Source organism: Hyperolius riggenbachi, chromosome 3 (assembly GCF_040937935.1).
Source record: "Hyperolius riggenbachi isolate aHypRig1 chromosome 3, aHypRig1.pri, whole genome shotgun sequence".
Classification (NCBI taxonomy): domain Eukaryota; kingdom Metazoa; phylum Chordata; class Amphibia; order Anura; family Hyperoliidae; genus Hyperolius; species Hyperolius riggenbachi.
Genome location: NC_090648.1, coordinates 344,675,376 through 344,692,111, shown reverse-complemented (window position 1 = coordinate 344,692,111; position 16,736 = coordinate 344,675,376). Strand labels below are relative to the sequence as shown.

At 44.9% G+C, this 16,736-nt stretch overlaps 1 protein-coding gene across 6 annotated transcripts in view; it reads right to left on the bottom strand.

The window, feature by feature from the left end:
- Positions 1-9,475, bottom strand: part of BRD8 (bromodomain containing 8) — a 75,812-nt gene extending 66,337 nt beyond the window's left edge. For all 6 annotated transcript variants that reach the window (XM_068277001.1, XM_068277003.1, XM_068277002.1 and 3 more), the window contains exons 1-2: positions 9,379-9,475; positions 9,122-9,218 (exon numbers count right to left, since the gene is read on the bottom strand). In XM_068277001.1, coding sequence (XP_068133102.1) covers positions 9,122-9,218; positions 9,379-9,397 — 116 coding nt within the window. In that variant the 5' untranslated portion in view covers positions 9,398-9,475. The remainder of the gene's footprint in view (positions 1-9,121; positions 9,219-9,378) is intronic.
- Between the last annotated feature and the right edge of the window lie 7,261 nt (positions 9,476-16,736).

Genomic DNA, 16,736 nt, shown 5'->3' with positions numbered 1-16,736 from the left:
CGGTCCAAAAATCCACCGACTCCGACTCCTCAGTTTAGGATTCCACCGACTGACTCCTCTAATTTGCACATTACAAATTTGTTGATTAAAAGTATGTAACGTGAAATTCGTCTCTTAAAGAGACACTGAAGCGAAAAAAAAATTATGATATTATGATTTGTATGTGTAGTACAGCTAAGAAATTAAACATTAAGATCAGATACATCAGTCTAATTGTTTCCAGTACAGGAAGAGTTGAGAAACTCAAGTTGTTATCTCTATGCAAACAAGCTATTAAGCTCTCCGACCAAGTTAGTCGTGGAGAGGGCTGTTATCTGACTTTTATTATCTCAACTGTAAGTGAACTGTTTACTTTTCCTCTGCCAGAGGAGATGTCATTACTTCACAGACTGCTCTGAAAGACTCATTTTGAATGCTGAGTGTTGTGTAATCTGCACATATTATAGAATAATGCAATGTTAGAAAAAACACTATATACCTGAAAATAAAAGTATGAGAATATTTTCTTTGCTGCTAATCTTCTAGTAATTATTCATAGTACACAACCAATTCACTATATCAGATTTTTTTTCTCGCTTCAGTGTCTCTTTAAGTGCCAACGCTTAGGAATTTTACAAGACAACTGAAGTGAGGATATGTGGACTACTATATTTATTCCCTTTAGACTAAAACTAGTCCTTGGTAAGAGTACTTACATCTATCAGGCCCTAGGCAATGTAACTGTGGGTGCATGTAAGAATGATGTGCAGGTGCTCTGCAGGGGAACGAGGAGATTCTTCCTCTATTACACATTATTCATGTACAATCTGAACATAGATCAGGCCCTAGGCAATGTAACTGTGGGTACATGTAAGAATGATGTGCAGGTGCTCTGCAGGGGAATGGGGAGATTCTTCCTCTATTACACATTCTTCATGCACAATCTGAACCAGGTTTATGGGTGACAGACCATAAACCTCTCTGTTCAATGTGCACAACATTCTCAGTGGATTCCCTGCAGCTCTGTGGGGAGTGCATATGTAGAGTAAAGTACTACTGTGTAACAAAGTAAACCTCAGACAGATGAAATTAAAGTTTTATACATACTTGGGGCTTCCTCCAGCCTCCTTCAGGCTAATCAGTCCCTCGTTGTCCTCCGCCACCTGCATCTTCTGCTAGGAGACCAGGTACTTGAGCCAGTCTGGCATAGTGCGCATGCACACACTCTGCTGCCGGAAGCGTACTACACCTGCGCAGCACTATTGTGCAAGTGCAGAATGTTCCTGGCTGTGGGAGCGGCACGTGGCTGGACTGCACTGACTGGCTGAATTACCAGGACTCATAGTAGAAGATCCAGATGGTGGAGGAGGACAGCGAGGGACTAATTGGTTTGAAGGGGGCTGGAGGAAGCCCCAGTTATGTATAATAAAATTAAAACAAAAACAAAAAAAAACAAAACAACAAAAAAAAAACCTTTACTTTTCATTCGTCTCAGGTACCCTTTAATTTATAGTCACCAAACCAAACTTTAACAACATACAGTGGAGGAAATAATTATTTGACCCCTCACTGATTTTGTAAGTTTGTCCAATGACAAAGAAATGAAGTCTCAGAACAGTATCATTTCAATGGTAGGTTTATTTTAACAGTGGCAGATAGCACATCAAAAGGAAAATCGAAAAAATAACCTTAAAGAGAATCTGTATTGTTAAAATCGCACAAAAGTAAACATACCAGTGCGTTAGGGGACATCTCCTATTACCCTCTGTCACAATTTCGCCGCTCCTCGCCGCATTAAAAGTAGTCAAAAACAGTTTTAACCACTCTACCCCCGCCCGTACGAACTTCTCCGTCCCTTTTTCCATCCTTTAACCCCCAGGGACGGAGAAATCCATACTTTGCGCACTCCCGCCGCTGCCCGCGCTCCCGCTTGTAAACACGCCGCCCACCGCTAGTAAACACGCCGCCGCCCCGCTCGCCCGGAGATCAATGAACGGGAAAATCCATTCCCGTTCGTTGATCTAAGCCCTGCAATGATCCGCTGCTCTCCGATGGGCAGCGCGATCATTGTGAACAAAAACTCACGTGTCCAGCCTCCTTATACTTCCTCCGAGCGTCCGGAAGGACGCTTGGAGGTCGCATTAGACAAAAAGTTACTGTTGCCATCTTGTGGCCAAATAGTAAAACTACACCCTAAAAATTTTTCAAACCCAAATGAATTAGTTATACACAAAAAATTAACTCATTACCTCCCACACTCCCCATTTTTTTTTTTTGTAATGAAAAAAAAAAAATAAAACATTTTCAATTAAAAAAAAATACATAAATAGTTACCTTAGGGACTGAACTTTTTAAATATTTATGTCAGGAGGGTACAACACTGTTACTTTATAAACTATGGGCTTGTAATTAGGGATGGACGCAAAACTGAAAAAAATGCACCTTTATTTCCAAATAAAATATTGGTGCCAAACATTGTGATAGGGACATAATTTAAACGGTTTTATAACCGGGACAAAAGGGCAAATAAATTTCATGGGTTTTAATTACAGTAGCATGCATTATTTAAAAACTATAATGGCAGAAAACTGAAAAATAATTAATTTTTTCCCACATTTTTCCTATTTTCCCATTAAAACACATTTAGAATAAAATTATTTTTGGCATAATGTCCCACCTAAAGAAAGCCTTATTGGTGGCGGAAAAAACAAAATATAGTTCATTTCATTGTGATAAGTAATAATAAAGTTATAGACGAATGAATGGAAGGAGCGCTGAAAGGTGAAAATTGCTCTGGTGCTCAGAGGGTAAAACCCCTCAGTGGTGAAGTGGTTAAAAAGTTTGTTTATAAACAAACAAAATGGCCACCAAAACAGGAAGTAGGTTGATGTACAGTATGTCCACACATAGAAAATACATCCATACACAAGCAGGCTGTATACAGCCTTCCTTTTGAATCTCAAGAGATCATTTGTGTGTTTTATTCCCCCTGAATCTCTCATGCACTGAAGTTTCAGGTTGCTCGTTTCTTCCTGCAAACAGCTTTGCCCTCGTCTGAATTTCCTCAGTATGTGAAAGCCCAGCCAGCTCAGAGGACGATTTATCCAGCTTGTAAAAGATAAGAGAGAAGAGAGAAGCTGCCCTAATCTAAATAATACACAGGCAGTGTGCATAGAGGGGCCTGGAAGGGGGAGTTCATAGCAGAACCACAACACTGAAGAACTTGGCAGCCTTCCAGACACAGGCCGACAAGTCTGACAGGGGAAAGATACATTGATTTATTACAGAGACTGTGATAGCAGAAAGTGCTGCAGTAAGCCAGAACACATTAGAATAGCTTTTGGAGCTTGTAGGATGATAAAAAACAGGATGCAATTTTTGTTACGGAGTCTCTTTAAATAAAAGATAGCAAATGATTTGCATTTCATTGAGTGAAATAAGTTTTTGAACCCTCTAACAATAAAAGACTTAATACTTAGTGGAAAAACCCTTGTTTGCAAGCACAGAGGTCAAACGTTTCTTGTAATTGATGACCAAGTTTGCACACATTTTAGGAGGAATGTTGGTCCACTCCTCTTTGCAGATCATCTCTAAATCCCTAATGTTTCGAGGCTGTCTCTGTGCAACTCTGAGCTTGAGCTCCCTCCATAGGTTTTCTATTGGATTAAGGTCCGGAGGCTGACTAGGCCACTCCATGACCTTAATGTGCTTCTTCTTGAGCCACTCCTTTGTTGCCTTTGCTGTATGTTTTGGGTCATTGTCGTGCTGGAAAACCCATCCACGACCCATTTTCAGTTTCCTGGCAGAGGGAAGGAGGTTGTCGTTCAGGATTTCACGATACATGGCTCCGTACATTTTCCAGTTAATGCGATTAAGTTGTCCTGTGCCCTTAGCAGAAAAACACCCCCAAAGCAAAATGTTTCCACCCCCGTGCTTGACAGTGTTTTGGGGGTCATAGGCAGCATTTTTCTTCCTCCAAACACAGCGAGTTGAGTTAATGCCAAAGAGCTCTATTTTGGTCTCATCAGACCACAGCACCTTCTCCCAGTCACTCACAGAATCATTCAGGTGTTCATTGGCAAACTTCAGACGGGCCTGCACATGTGCCTTCTTGAGCAGGGGGACCTTGCGAGCCCTGCAGGATTTTAATCCATTGCGGTGTAAGGTGTTTCCAATGGTTTTCTTGGTGACTGTGGTCCCTGCTAATTTGAGGTCATTCACTAACTCCTCCCGTGTAGTTCTAGGATGCTTTTTCACCTTTCTCAGAACCATTGACACCCCACGAGGTGAGATCTTGCGTGGAGCCCCAGAGCGAGGTCGATTGATGGTCATTTTGTGCTCCTTCCATTTTCGAACAATCGCACCAACAGTTGTCACCTTCTCTCCCAGCTTCTTGCTAATGGTTTTGTAGCCCATTCTAGCCTTGTGCAGGTCTACAATTTTGTCTCTGACATCCTTGGACAGCCCTTTGGTCTTTCCCATGTTGGAGAGTTTGGAGTCTGCTTGATTGATTGATTCTGTGGACAGGTGTCTTTTATACAGGTGACTAGTTAAGACAGGTGTCCTTAATGAGGGTGACTAATTGAGTAGAAGTGTCTAACCACTCTGTGGGAGCCAGAACTCTTAATGGTTGGTAGGGGTTCAAAAACTTATTTCACTCAATGAAATGCAAATCAGTTGCTATCTTTTATTTAAGGTTATTTTTTCGATTTTCCTTTTGATGTGCTATCTGCCACTGTTAAAATAAACCTACCATTGAAATGATACTGTTCTGAGACTTTTCATTTCTTTGTCATTGGACAAACTTACAAAATCAGTGAGGGGTCAAATAATTATTTCCTCCACTGTATCAAATTATTTGATTTCATGAGCAAAGGGAGTGCATACATTTGCATAAATCAGCATCAATGCAGAATTATTTCCATCTCATTGACCATCTCTATTAGTGACACAGCTACACATCAGGCTTTATTCTTACAGCATAGATGTTATTTAGTATATATGTTACGGCCAGAACCCGAAGTTTGGCCAGAACTAGAAGTGGCCGGCCACTTCGGGTTCTGGCCGGCCAATGCGCGAACTGGCCGCTGCGCTGCGGCCAATGTGAGAAATGAAACAATTCCTGTAAGGTTTAATGTGATGTTGTGGCCGCAGCGCAGCGGGGGGGCAAAAAATGTATCACACATCTTTACTTTATTCAATGGCATTAAGCCGCCCGGCTTTTTCCTCTGCCTCTCTCTCCTCCCCCCCCCCCGCCTCTCTCTCTCCTTCTCTTTATGGGCACAGCCGGGCGGGGACACGCGTGTCCCTCCGGAGTCGTTCGTCGCGGCAGGGGAATCCTGCCGTTCTTGCAGAGCGGGTGCTGGCAGAAGCAATGTCTGCAGCCTCCCCCGCTCTGCTCTCCTGCCGCGAGGAACGACTCTCCTGGACACGCGTGTCCCCGCCCGGCTGTGCCCATAAGAGAAGGGGGGAGAGAGAGGCGGGGGGGGGGGGGGGGGAGGAGAGAGAGGCAGAGGAAAAAGCCGGGCGGCTTAATGCCATTGAATAAAGTAAAGATGTGTGATACATTTTTTGCCCCCCCGCTGCGCTGCGGCCACAACATCACATTAAACCTTACAGGAATTGTTTCATTTCTCACATTGGCCGCAGCGCAGCGGCCAGTTCGCGCATTGGCCGGCCAGAACCCGAAGTGGCCGGCCACTTCTAGTTCTGGCCAAACTTCGGGTTCTGGCCGTAACATATATAAGAGATTCCTGTGTACATATCATATATATAGTCACAATCAGATATGTATATCTGACTTTAAAAATACGGGGACTGCTTTATTGAAGCAGCACAAGTAACTAATTTTGATTGGTTTATTTCATTTTTGTGGACTGAGCACAGCTATTACTCTATATATACTGTATATATACATTATTTTTAATGACTATTATCTAAGAAATAGAACATTTTATCATATTTTCTATTTTAATTACAGTTACAAATTCATTAGGAGTCGGAGCATTTTTTCTCGACTCCGACTCCAGGCACCCAAAATTGCTCCGACTCCGACACCACAGCCCTGGTTCCAACTGTCCTGTGTCCTGATAACCCCTCCCAGCTGCATGCACTAGGTTTCAAATGTCAAATTCAAAATGTAAAAAAAAAAAATTGCACCAAAACAGCAGAAAAAGATCATCAGAAATCCCATCATGCTTTGCACAGCATCAGGGGAAAAATGCCCGGGCAGTTTTCCTCTGTGCAGCTAAAAATGAGGCTTGTATAAGGGTAACAAAGTTCTGATGCTGTGAAACTGTTAAACACCAAGCATTTTCAGTGCTGCTGAGTCGATTTTAAGTCTGGAGGTTCACTTTAACCACTTGAGGACCACAGTGTTAAACCCCCCTAAAGACCGGCCTGTTTTTTCTCTAATTGGCCACTGCAGCTTTAAGGCCAAGCTGCAGGACAGCACAACACAACACACGAGTGATTCCCTCCTCCCCCCCCCCCCCTTTTCCCCCAACCAACAGAGCTCTCTGTTGGTGGGGTCTGATCGCTCCACATTGTTTATTTTTTTTAATATAAATATTTATTTCCTTAAAAAAAAAAAATGCCTTTTTTTATTTTATTTGTTCTACCCTGCTCCCTCCCCCTGCCAGCCAATCAGGGTGATCAGCTGTCATAGGCTTCAGCGACATCATGCAAATTAGAGCCTCAGGACTTTACGCCAATTGGCTTTAGGCGGTCCTGGGGCTGCCGCCGCGTCCACACCCATTGGCGTGGGGCGGTCTTTAGGTAGTTAAAGAGGAGCTGTCAGCCATACAATCTCAGAAAAAACCAATATATAAGTAGATAAATACTTACTCTACTTACATAACATATGTATTGCACTGTTCACGTTATGATTCCTGAGAATTTTAAAAGAAAAGTAGAGAATCCTATTCTAGACAGTTTCCATATTTACTGTGGCTATTTTGAAGCCAGTCGTGATGTAATACCCACCCTTATGCTGGGCATACACGGATCGACTCTCACCGCGTCCCCCCGGATCGATTCCCGCTCGTCCCCGCGAGCGCTTCCTTATCTTCCGCTCGATTCCCTGCTATTGTCCGCCCACGGGGATCGAGCGGGGCATCGATCCGCACAGTGATCGGACCTGTCGGATATTATCAATCGAGCCATCAGCGGCTCGATTGATAGAGAAGGTTGACCCATGTATGCCCAGCATTAGTCTCCTCTGCCTGATTTGCCCACCCTTCACTATAGAAAGTGCATTGTTTCAGCCTGAGAAATGTTGGCCAATCAGAGAGGAACAGAGGTGTGGGAGGGGAAAACAGGAGGGAAACAGGTTTCAGCCAATCAGGCTCCATTAGTTAAGTCTGAGGGGAAGACAACCCAGCATGCCCTGCAACTTCTCTTTTGTGTACCACATTTTTTGTGTACCAAATAAGAGTCATGTAAACTGGGGAATGATAATTTATCAACAAGAAAAGTAATAGTGATTTTAACTTTTGGATTGCCTGATTAGCATCCTTATTACTTGTTTACCAGATAAAAATAAAGAATTTATTTTTGATTTTATGCCCGACAGTTACTCATTAAAGGAGTTATCAGGGCATAAAGAGTAAAGTGAGCGGTACTTACCGGAGGCTTCCTCCAGCCCCAAGCTCCCAGGACCTCCCTCGCCGCAGCTCTGGCTTCAGCCGTTCGCCGGATCTCCGACCCGGTCCCCGGCGATGACGTAAGAGCGACCTGGAGGTCGCTCTGTACTGCGCGATCGGCGCTGTCAATCACCTACACGTGGGCCGGAGCGGACTGCACAGGCCCAGAACTACTGCGCCTGCGCAGTCCGCTCCGGCCCACTTGGCAGTGATTGACAGCACCGATCGCGCAGGCGCAGTACAGAGCGACCTCCAGGTCGCTCTGACGTCATCGCCAGGGACCGGGTCAGATACCCGGCGAACAGCTGAAGCCAGAGCTGCGGCAAGGGAGGTCCTGGGAACTTGGGGCTGGAGGAAGCCCCCAGTAAGTACCACTCACTTTACTCTTTATGCCCTGATAACTCCTTTAACCCTCCTGGCGGTATGAACAATTCTGCCAGGAGGCAGCCCAGCAGTTTTTTTTATTCTTTTTTTTAAATCATGTAGTGAGCCCAGGGCTCGCTACATGATAGCCGCTGAGCGATCTCCAATCAGGAAATCCCGTTCAAAGAACGGGATTTCCTGGAGGGCTTCCCCTGTCGCCATGGTGACGGGGCGGGATGACGTCACCGACGTCATTGGGAGTCCCGATCCACCCCTCGGCGCTGCCTGGCACTGATTGGCCAGGCAGCGCACGGGGTCTGGGGGGGGCGCGCGCCGCAACGGATAGCGGCGATCGGGCGCGGGGCGGCGGCGATCGGTGTGCTGGCGCAGCTAGCAAAGTGCTAGCTGCCTCCAGCAAAAAAAAATACATTATGTAAATCGGCCCAGCAGGGCCTGAGCGGCACCCTCCGGCGCTAAGGAAGTTTAAGAGACCTCATAGATAGCAGGGGCATGCATGCTATCCCGCGGCTTAACTGGGGGTCCCTTCACCCCCAAATCCTCTCCGTACAGCCGGGGAGCGCTTCGCATTGGGGCAGGGCTAACCGCCACAGCCCTGCCTCCCACGCGTCTATCAGACACGTACCTCCGCCTTTCCCCCGCCCCTCTCAGTCTTCCTTCACTGAGAGGAGCGGGGGAGAGGCGGCGATGCGGGTCTGATAGACACGACTAGAGGCAGGGCTGCAGCCTTTAGCCCTGCCTCCAGGAAGAAAAAATTCACGACCAAGTTGACGACCAAGTCTTGCGGGGGTGGGTTTGGGGGTGAAGGGACCCCCATTTAGCAGGGGCACACATGCCCCTGCTAACTATGAGCTCTGAAGCGAGATTTATTCTCGCTTCAGAGTCTCTTTAAGGGGTTTTAAGACTGCAGTCCTTAAGTGGTTAAGCATTATAGGATATCTGCCTGGCTTCATCAAATAATACTTGTGATAGTATACACAGGGTGTGCCTGGAGTTACACTTTAATGATGCTGTCAGTAGCAGACAGCTCCCCTGCCTAGTTCTGTGATATAAGGCATAACGAGAGTGTGCAGTTATTGCGGACAGTGTTGCGCCCTGCGGCTGTTCGGGTCACTCACCAGTTCTGGTCCCCGCTGCGCATGACGGACGAGGCGAGGCACAGCTTCTCTCGGATGGACCATGGCTCGGTAGGACCCGCGTTCAGCAGCTTGTGCTCTGACGGGAAAACAGAAGAGCGTCATGAAGCAGGCCAAGCACACTGTGCAGCAGCGTGACAGCCACAGAGAGCTCTGGTGCATCCCCATAAGCATTATACACATGAATATATACTGTACGAATCCCAGCAGTGTTTATCTGCAGCCTTTACAATACTCACTCCCGATCCCCGCCGCCATTTTCAGGGGAAACCAATCCAGCCCAGAATCGGTGCGACGTCGCAGTCTTGATGACGTCCCCAAACAGAGAAGATTTCCAGGGCTTGTAGTCCCTGCAGAGTGCAGAAAAGAGTAGACTCAGACTGCGTGGTTTGTCGATTGAATGACTACGTGATGCTGATAAAACCCTGCTCGCCAATTGCTGCACTAGTTCTGTCCTGTTGTTATTACAGTATTATCATATGGCCGGTTGGGCAGCATTGTAAAACATTAGTCAAGGAGCATTGCCATATATCTCCAGTAACAGAAAAGGGTTGTTCCAAACTCTGCTTATTCGGTTGGATAATCTCTTGTTCGAAACCTCTGTGTCTTTTGTTCCTCATCTACCTCTGTCATAACTGACCGTTTTTTTGTGAATACATGGATTGCTCTATTTAATTGTGTTCCTAAGTGTTGTGATACCTTAGTGGTCAACATTTTTAAGAACGGGGGAGCAGGTATGTGCAGGAAGCGATCCTCATGCCCACTCCCCGTGCTTTCTTTCCCCCCCCCCCCCCCCATTCTTTTCTGAAGATCCCACAAAGTTACTTCCTGGTCAGTGACTAGTGCGTAGGAGCTGTCCCAAGAGCACATACTTGACCCTGCGTCCGGTAGTGCGCTAGGCACTACATCATGACTACCCTTGTGGGCATGGGCAAGACCCTCTTCCGACAGGGCAGCGCCTGCACACTAGTCACTGACCTCCCCGACCAGGAAGCAACTTTAGAATTTTTGACCGCTTTAAAATTTGTGACCTCTAAAGTATTTTTTAACACTTTAAACTTTATTTGTGTCTAATAAACTGATATGTTGTTTATATTACAGTGACTAGATTTTTCTTGGCCCAACGTATGCGGTGGCAACTAATGGGCATGGCATTGACATGACTCAGACAGTCACCTCAGACATACGTTCTCCCCACTGGGTGATGTTGGGAGGGAGGATGACATTGGGTGCAGCTGCCTGCTGGGAAGGGTGACACTGGTTGCTGTCTGTGAACCTTGTTGCATTGTGGGAAATAACAGCTGTTTACAGTTGTTTCCAACTGCCAAGAATGCATCATCTCCTTCCACTGACATCACCTGGCAACAGTATAAATGTCACCATAAGATAAATGTCACAATGTAAATCGGGGAGAGGTAAGATTTTACAATGGGCAAACACTGACTAAATCTTTTATACATAATTATTGTAAAAATTAAGCACTTTTGTTCATTATGTTATTTTCCTTGGAGTTCCTCTTTAAGTGTTTCTTCAATTTCTATGCACTCCTTTAAAGTGGACCTGAACTCCTGCAGAGGAGACAAGGAAAAAAAGAATTCCACCCTGTGTCCACTCGGTGTGTGTTTATAAAGAACAGCCTGTCTAATTCTCCCTTCTCAGCAAGTAATGAGCCAGTGTAATTTAAGCTGTCGGCTATCTGCTGACTGCCGAATTCTGAGCTAATATGTAAACACAGGAGGTTAACTCTTTCTGTGCTCCCAGAAAATCAGGAAGTAACCCCACTGCAGCATCTTTGTAGGAGCTCTATATGCTGTAACAAGGATATGTTTTTCTTAAAGGTTATTAAGCTGTTGCTTATCTTTTAGAGCAGAGAGGAAGTTCTTAGTTCAGGTTGGCTTTTTTAAGTCTAGTTCTAGTTCCAATCAGGGATAAATCCTTACATTGTGAATATGTGCTGAACTGTAATTCAATAGGAAAATCAAAGATATGTTGTGGAGAAAATATATCTGCCCCTGGGGCCATGTGGCAAAGTCTTCCTTCTCAGGAGATATACAGTACTCAAGATCTGACCTGTTGCTTTGGAGACAAGATTGCTTGCAAAGATGGGAAACTGACCAGCTTGGCTAATAAATACACTCACCTAAAGGAATATTAGGAACACCATACTAATATGGTGTTTGACCCCCTTTCGCCTTCAGAACTGTCTTAATTCTAAGTGGCATTGATTCAACAAGGTGCTGAAAGCATTCTTCTTGCAGTTGATGGAGATTTGTGGGATGTACATCCAGGGCACAAAGTTCCCGTTCCATCACATCCCAAAGATGCTCTATTGTATTGAGATCTGGTGACTGTGGGGACCATTTTAGTACAGTGAACTCATTGTCATGTTCAAGAAACCAATTTGAAATTATTCGAGCTTTGTGACATGGTGCATTATCCTGCTGGAAGTAGCCATCTGAGGATGGGTACATGGTGGTCATGAAGGGATGGAAATAGTCAGAAACAATGCTCAGGTAGCCCATGGCATTGAAACGATGCCCAATTGGCACTAAGGGGCCTAAAGTGTGCCAAGAAAACATCCCCCACACCATTACACCACCACCACCAGCCTGCACAGTGGTAACAAGGCATGATGGATCCATGTTCTCATTCTGAATATGCCAAATTCTGACTCTATTGAGACTCATCAGACCAGGCAACATTTTTCGAGTCTTCATCTGTCCAATTTTGGTGAGCTCGTGCAAATGGTAGCCTCTTTTTCCTATTTGTAGTGGAGATGAGAGGTACCCAGTGGGGTCTTCTGCTGTTGTAGCCCATCCGCCTCAAGGTTGTGCATGTTGTGGCTTCACAAATGCTGTGCTGCATACCTCGGTTGTAACGAGTGGTTATTTCAGTCAACGTTGCTTTTCTATCAGCTTGAATCAGTCGGCCCATTCTCCTCTGACCTCTAGCATCAACAAGGCATTTTCGCCCACAGGACTGCCGCATACTGGATGTTTTTCCCTTTTCACACCATTTTTTGTAAACCCTAGAAATGGTTGTGCGTGAAAATCCCAGTAACTGAGCAGATTGTGAAATACTCAGACCGGCCCATCTGGCACCAACAACCATGTCACGCTCAAAATTGCTTAGATCACCTTTCTTTCCCATTCTGACATTCAGTTTGGAGTTCAGGAGATTGTCTTGACCAGGACCACACCCCTAAATGCATTGAAGCAACTGTCATGTGATTGGTTGATTAGATAACTGCATTAATGAGAAATTGAACAGGTTTTCCTTATAATCCTTTAGGTGAGTGTATGTTGGGGCTAGTTGGGATCCCTCTAGTGGTGAAATAACAGACTTTACTGAATCCTGAATAAATAAAACACACACACTCACACATACCATGCTCAGCATAAATGAGTACACCCCACTACATTTGTCAGAAAACCTTTTCAGTATTAACATTTTCTATGTGATACTGTACTAGAGCCTAGATGGAGAGTGATTCTCTAGTCGCGTCAGAATTCCCCACAGGTGTTCGATTGGGTTCAGATCAGAACACATACTTGGCCATTCAATCACCTTAACCCTGTTCTTCTTCAGAAATGCAGCACCTTACAGGATTCGTAGTACAATGATAAAGCAATAGTACAATAACATACAGTAGACGGAGCAGATAAATACAGTCCGGACATTCTAGTGGCAAGTTTAGAACATTTCAAAAGCTTCTATAAATAGGCGATAAGCTCATTACTACAGGCAGAAGAAATATACTATAATTAAATGAATAAACTAAATGTTATGGTTAGTTACACAATTTAAAGAGAACCCAAGGTGGGTTTGAAGAATATTATCTGCATACAGAGGCTGGATCTGCCTATACAGCCCAGCCTCTGTTGCTATCCCAAACCCCACTAAGGTCCCCCTGCACTCTGCAATCCCTCATAAATCACAGCCACGCTGCTGACAAACAGCTTGTCAGAGTTGGCTGTGTTTATCTCTATAGTGTCAGTCTGCTGCTCTCCCCGCCTCCTGCAGAACTCCAGTCCCCGCCTGCATCCCTTCCCTCCCTGCTGATTGGAGGGAAGGGACGGGGGCAGGGACCGGAGCTATGCAGGAGGCGGGGGAGCAGCTGAGACTGACACTGCAGATGTAAACACAGCCTCACAGCACGGCTGTGATTTATGAGGGATTACAGAGTGCAGGGGGACCTTAGCGGGGTTTGGGATAGCAACAGAGGCTGGGCTGTATAGGCAGATCCAGCCTCTGTATGCAGATAACATTATTTAAACACACCTCGGGTTCTCTTTAAGGCCGGATCTGGGTCCTGGTGTGAAAGACTTGCAGGGAGTTGCACCACACTCTGATCCAGGATAATCATAAAATTATCCCTAAGGGCATATTCAGTATCCATAGTAAAATTGTTGTTTTCTATCGACCCAAGAAATCTCTTCCTGCGCTGTAGTACCTGATCCCACCAGTGGCTTCACCCACGTACACAGAAGAGACAACTAACAGAGGCTCCTACAACATACATTGTAGAGGAACAGAAAGGATTGAAAAAATTAAGGTAAGATGAATGAAGAAAGAAAAAAAAGTGTTAGGGAAACAAAAGTAGGGGAGTGGGGGGGAGGGCAGAAAGAAGAGGGGAAAGAAGAGAGAGGGTTTGTGAACCTGACTAAATGCTGTGAAAATATCATTTATCGTTATATAGGGTTTCGATGGGTGTCAGCAAAACTATGCTTCAGGCAAGGCTATACTGCAGTCAAATGAAAGGGTAATGTGTCGTTTATGTAGTTCTCATAGTAAGGTAACCAAATAGCTTCAAAATTCTTAAGCTTGTCTTACTGGATTGCTTTGATTCTGTCAAAGAACAACACGTGGCTCAATCTTGACTTGAATTGGTCTATACTAAGAGAGCTCTTCACCCAAGATGTCTCTATAACCTGCCTTGCAGCCGTGAGGATGTGTGGGAGCAACCAAAACTGTCTTTTATCAACTGGTGGGGTTTCATACCCAACAGTGCCACCTTGGGTCTTCAGGACTTAGATTACCATACAAGTATATATTACTTGGTATAGTCTGTGCCAGAATCTACGAGCTTTAGGGCTTGTAGATTCATCCACCAAATATGTAGAAAGGATCCCTCTACATTACACCCCCAAAAACAGGTATTTGCATAAGAAGGATACCACCTTGTGACTGGCAGGGATGAGATTTCAGCGCATCGGCATATATAATTAGTCTCAATTTTAGAATCACTAACAGAGCTAGAAGCAACATATCCCAAATATCAGACAACTCTTCCATGTTCAGCAGTATACCAAGGTCTCTATGCCATTTTTTGTGGTATGTTGAAATTTTAGCATTTAAAAATTAACCTACTCTACCTGTAATGCTAATAAAGTAAAAAAGAGATTTTATTTATGTTCACATGACTTATTGCTAATGAACTTAGCAACATTAAAAAAAAAATAGTTGAGGCCTTATTCCCGGCACTCGATCTTGCACTCCCAATCAGCAGATTAGAGTGCAATTAGATTTACCAATCATTAGGCCAATTTAAGCCGATCATCAAGCTGACATACTTTACCATGAAAGAACCCTTCCTTCAAGCAACCAGAAACAAAAAAAGTCCTAACTTTCCAAGGTAATTACCAATTATTCATGGTTTGGCCAAGAGTACAATTCAGGAATGCAGAGCAATAAACCTGTTTGTTCAAACTCTGTTAGGTAACAATATAAATATTTCTGGTGTTACTACTTTAAGTCAGCCTTCTACCAAGGACGCACTGGACACCGTGTGGCTTCCTGATATGTGCCTATTAAGACTTCAAACTCTGAGAAGAGTACTGCTTGCAGACAGAACAGATATGCTTGGAGTGATTTCAAATCAGCTTGGAACATAACTGAGTCTGATTGGATGACTGACTGGAATGGGAGAGAGCCAGGCTGGATGCCAACCAAGGTCTCGACAGGGATAGACTGAATGACACCAGACCAGGTTTTGGCAGATGATGCCACATAAGGTCGCAGCAGAGGCATGCTGAATGTCACCAAAAAATGTACTGTTAAACGCAGACTGGATGCCAGACAAGGCTTCAGTAGGAACCGTAGTGAAGCATAGAAAAAACAGCAATATGGAGCATAAAAAACACAGGCTGGTCAGCAGACTGGAACAAAGTAGGGGTAAGCTGATCAATAGGTTTGGGCTTGATGAGATGTGACAGGATAGCTAGTTGAGACTTGGTAGGATCTTGTGACATAGCTAGTTACATAACTGGAAAGGCAGGTTGAAGAGTTGCAAAGTTTGGCTGGATAGGATACTTAAAGTGAACCTGAGATGATTTAAAAAAAAATTCATACATACCTGGGGCTTCCTCCAGCCGGGCCAGCCCCCTTCGGCCTAATCGCTTCCTAGTCGTCCTCCTCTGCCTCCTGGTTCTTCCGCAATCCAAACAAAAGCCAAATGTACTCCCGTCAGGCTCCTGTGGGTGGAAGCGTACTGCGCCTGCTCCTGGCAACAGGAGCACGGCAGTGCTTTCATGCGTGGCCAGGCTGCGCATGCGCAGTAAGTCCCGACTCCTGAAGTTACCAGGAGCTATAATCACAGGAATGTATGGTTTATTTTTTTTTATCATCTCAGGTTCTCCTTAAAGCGTACTTGAAGTCAGTGGAAAAAAAATGTACATACCTCAGTAGGGGGATGCCTCTGGATGGTCCTTCCTATGCTGGGATTAACAAAACAGACATAAACAATCTTTAACATCAATGTTGAAGATTGCTTGTGGCCACACTCCCCTTTGTGCATGGGCTACACCTGCACAGTAGCACGGAGCCGCTTCTGCATGGCTTTATTCTCTGTGCATGAGTGGCTTTGTCCTACCACTCAGGCATGGACCTATAGGTGCCTACGCAGTACGACCACGCTTATGCACGAACGGGAGTGAGGCCACGTACATGAAGAGGGCCGAAGCCAGCAGTGGAGGGGTCATGGAGGATCAGGGAGGCTTCTGGAGCCCCCAGAGGCTTTCCAATACTGATGTAAGTACATTTTTTGTTATTTCAAATCCATAAAAGCATGAGTCCCACACAAATCGCTGGCATGTTTCAGATCACACATGATTCTTAGTCATGTGTCTAAGACTCATGTGTGATCCAAAACATGTCAGCGATTTGTGTGGGACTCATGCTTTTATAACTCTGAAATAAAGCTATTTTTAAGGAGTGCACAGCTGTGTAGCGGACTTGTATCTTGATACATCTTATATGTATGAATTTTAAATTTGACAATTTTTCGTGTTAGAGGTCCTTTAACCTCTTGAGGACCACAGTGTTAAACCCCCCTAAAGACCAGGCCATTTTCTCAAATTGGGCCACTGCAGCTTTAAGGGCTCGCTGCAGGGCCGCACAACTCAGCACACAAGTGATCCCCCCCTTTTCTCCCCACCAACAGAGCTCTCTGATGGTGGGGTCTGATCGCTCCCTAGTTGTTTGTTTTTGTATTATTTTTTTTAATAAATCTGCCTATTTTTTTTATTATCTTTTTATTCCTCCCTCCCTCCCCTCGCCAGCCAATCAGCGTGATCGGCTGCCAACCTCTTCCCTGCCT